Source organism: Portunus trituberculatus, chromosome 8 (genome assembly GCF_017591435.1).
Source record: "Portunus trituberculatus isolate SZX2019 chromosome 8, ASM1759143v1, whole genome shotgun sequence".
Classification (NCBI taxonomy): Eukaryota; Metazoa; Arthropoda; class Malacostraca; order Decapoda; family Portunidae; genus Portunus; species Portunus trituberculatus.
The window spans coordinates 6,552,501-6,555,000 of NC_059262.1; the positions used below are offsets into that span (position 1 = coordinate 6,552,501).

Genomic DNA, 2,500 nt, shown 5'->3' on the forward strand with positions numbered 1-2,500 from the left:
CAAGGTAGAAATTTGTCCCAGTACTGAAGGGGTGAAACTAGTGAAGACTGTGGCCATTCATCTTCTTTTCTCCATAGACCCTTCGTGATGTCAATAAAATGGTCTAATCGTACACAAATCTCAAGGTAGAAATGCGTCCCAGTACTGAAGGGGTGAAAATAGTGAAGACTGTGGCCATTAATCTTCTGCCTTCCATAGACCCTTCCTAATGTCAATAAAATGGTCTAATCGTACACAAATCTCAAGGTAGAAATGCGTCCCAGTACTGAAGAGGTGAAAATAGTGAAGACTGTGGCCATTAATCTTCTGCCTTCCATAGACCCTTCCTAATGTCAATAAAATGGTCTAATCGTACACAAATATCAAGGTAAAAATGCGTTCCAGTACTGAGAGGGTGAAAATAGTGAAGACTGTGGCCATTTATTTTCTGCCTTCCATAGACCCTTCCTAATGTCAATAAAATGGTCTAATCGTACACAAATCTCAAGGTAAAAACACGTCCCAGTACTGAAGGCTCTATTTTTTTTCCTCACAATAAAACTCACTCAAATAAAACGAAAACAAAAAACTAAATAACAAAAACTTTTCAAAAATACACAAAGCTGAAACTCTTTATCATCACATCGTGCACAAAACTCGAGACAAAATGCGCCCCAGTCCTGAAGGGGTTAATGGGAAAGGTTATGAAAATAGTGACTGTTATTCCTACTTTTCAATGTAAAAATGGCATTAAAAGTCCAGTTATTTTTGATAATTTGATGGTAATAATACAATGATAAGACGAAAATTTTTATAACCCTTAGTAATTTAAAAAAGAAATATTAATAAGTTTCATTTTTTTTGTCTTTCAATTAAGATTATTTCAAGACTCACATTTACACCTGTTCATTTATTTACTTATTTATTTGTGTGTGTGTGTGTGTGTGTGTGTGTGTGTGTGTGTGTGTGTGTGTGTGTGTGTGTGTGTGTGTGTGTATGTGTATGCCCATGTGTTTATGTGTGTGTGCCCATGTGTGTGTGTATGTGTATGCCCATGTGTTTACGTGTGTGTGCCCATGTGTGTGTGTATGTGTGTGCATGTGCGTGTGTGCGTGTGTTCCCCAGCTCGTAATTTTCCGTTTTTTTGTGGTTGAGGAAACTAATGACCTAATTAACGCACAGAAAACGGAGGGCTGTGTAATGAGGGACTGATGAAAGACGAAACAATGGCAAACTGACCGATAAAAAGTGGAAATACTGAGAAAAAAATACAATTACTGACTCATACCTATTGAATTACGACGAGAAGTGAACGAAATGAAAAGAGAAGGAAGGAAAAACAAAAACAATGGAAGGAGGACGAAGAGAAATGAAAAAAATGGAGAAATAAAGAGAAAATAAAAGTGAATGAAACAAAAGGGAAAAAAAAAGAAATAGGATAAAAAAGCGAATAAAGAGAGAGAGAGAGAGAGAGAGAGAGAAAATAATCAAACTGAACAATTAAACAAAAATTAAAATAAAATAAACGAATGAAAGGAATAATGAAAATATGTGATAAAATTTGGAAAAATGGGAAAAAATGAAATAAATTGAAAGAAAATGAACAAATTTGAAATAATGAAGTGAGTGAAATGAAAAGGAAAAGAAAGAAGGAAAAATAAGCAAAAATGGACAAAGGGAAGTGGATAAAAGTGTGGATGAAAGAAATAGAGAAAGAGAAAGAGAGAAAGGAAGAAAAGAAGAAGAAGAGAGAGAAGAAGAATTTTGAGTGAATGAGAGAGAGAGAGAGAGAGAGAGAGAGAGAGAGAGAGAGAGAGAGAGAGAGAGAGAGAATAATATTGAGTGAATAAGAAGAAGGAGAGAGAAGAAGAAGAAGAAGAAGAAGAAGAAGAAGAGATAAAAAAGGAGAGAGAAAAAGAAGAAGAGAAGGAGAAGAAGAAGAAGAAGAGAAAATAATAACATTGAGTGATAATTTAAGAAAGGTAGAGAAGAAAAATAGCTAAAAATAAAAATGAGGAACTGGAAACTGAGCGATAAAAAAAGAAAAAGACGCTAAAAATAAAGAAAACAAACGAAAATTTACAAACAAATCAAGAAAATCAAGAAAAAAACAAACAAAACAAAAAGTAAACAAACAAACAAACAAGTCAACAGAAAACGGGGATGCTAGTGAAGGGGGAACTCCTCTAAAACTTCATTTCCGTTTTCTTTGCACTGGGAGGAAATTTCAACGCATTAACAAGTAGTGATCTTTCCTCCCTTATGCCACGCCCTCCCACGCCCACCCACACGCACGCCCACGCCCCTTAGCCACCCACAATGGCCCTTCACGCCCTCAGTGGCCTCCGCGACACAATGGCTCAGGTGAGAGAGAGAGAGAGAGAGAGAGAGAGAGAGAGAGAGAGAGAGAGAGCTGCGGTGTCCAAGTGCGGTTAGCCAACGTTCCGCCTCGTGACTCCAGTAGTGGTGGTGATGGTGGTGGTGGTAATGGTGGTAATAGTGGTATGGGTGATAGTTGTAA

At 37.0% G+C, this 2,500-nt stretch overlaps 1 protein-coding gene and 1 long non-coding RNA gene across 3 annotated transcripts in view; both read left to right on the forward strand.

Moving 5' to 3' along the window:
• LOC123501120 overlaps nt 1–1,398 on the forward strand; it is a 2,387-nt gene extending 989 nt beyond the window's left edge. For both annotated transcript variants that reach the window (XR_006673562.1, XR_006673561.1), the window contains exon 2: nt 1,162–1,398. This is a non-coding gene — a long non-coding RNA (uncharacterized LOC123501120). The remainder of the gene's footprint in view (nt 1–1,161) is intronic.
• A 618-nt stretch (nt 1,399–2,016) lies between these two features.
• Nucleotides 2,017–2,500, forward strand: part of LOC123500084 (disheveled-associated activator of morphogenesis 2-like) — a 43,005-nt gene continuing 42,521 nt past the window's right edge. The window contains exon 1 of the mRNA XM_045248735.1: nt 2,017–2,343. Within this exon, the coding sequence (XP_045104670.1) occupies nt 2,299–2,343 (45 nt within the window). The 5' untranslated portion in view covers nt 2,017–2,298. The remainder of the gene's footprint in view (nt 2,344–2,500) is intronic.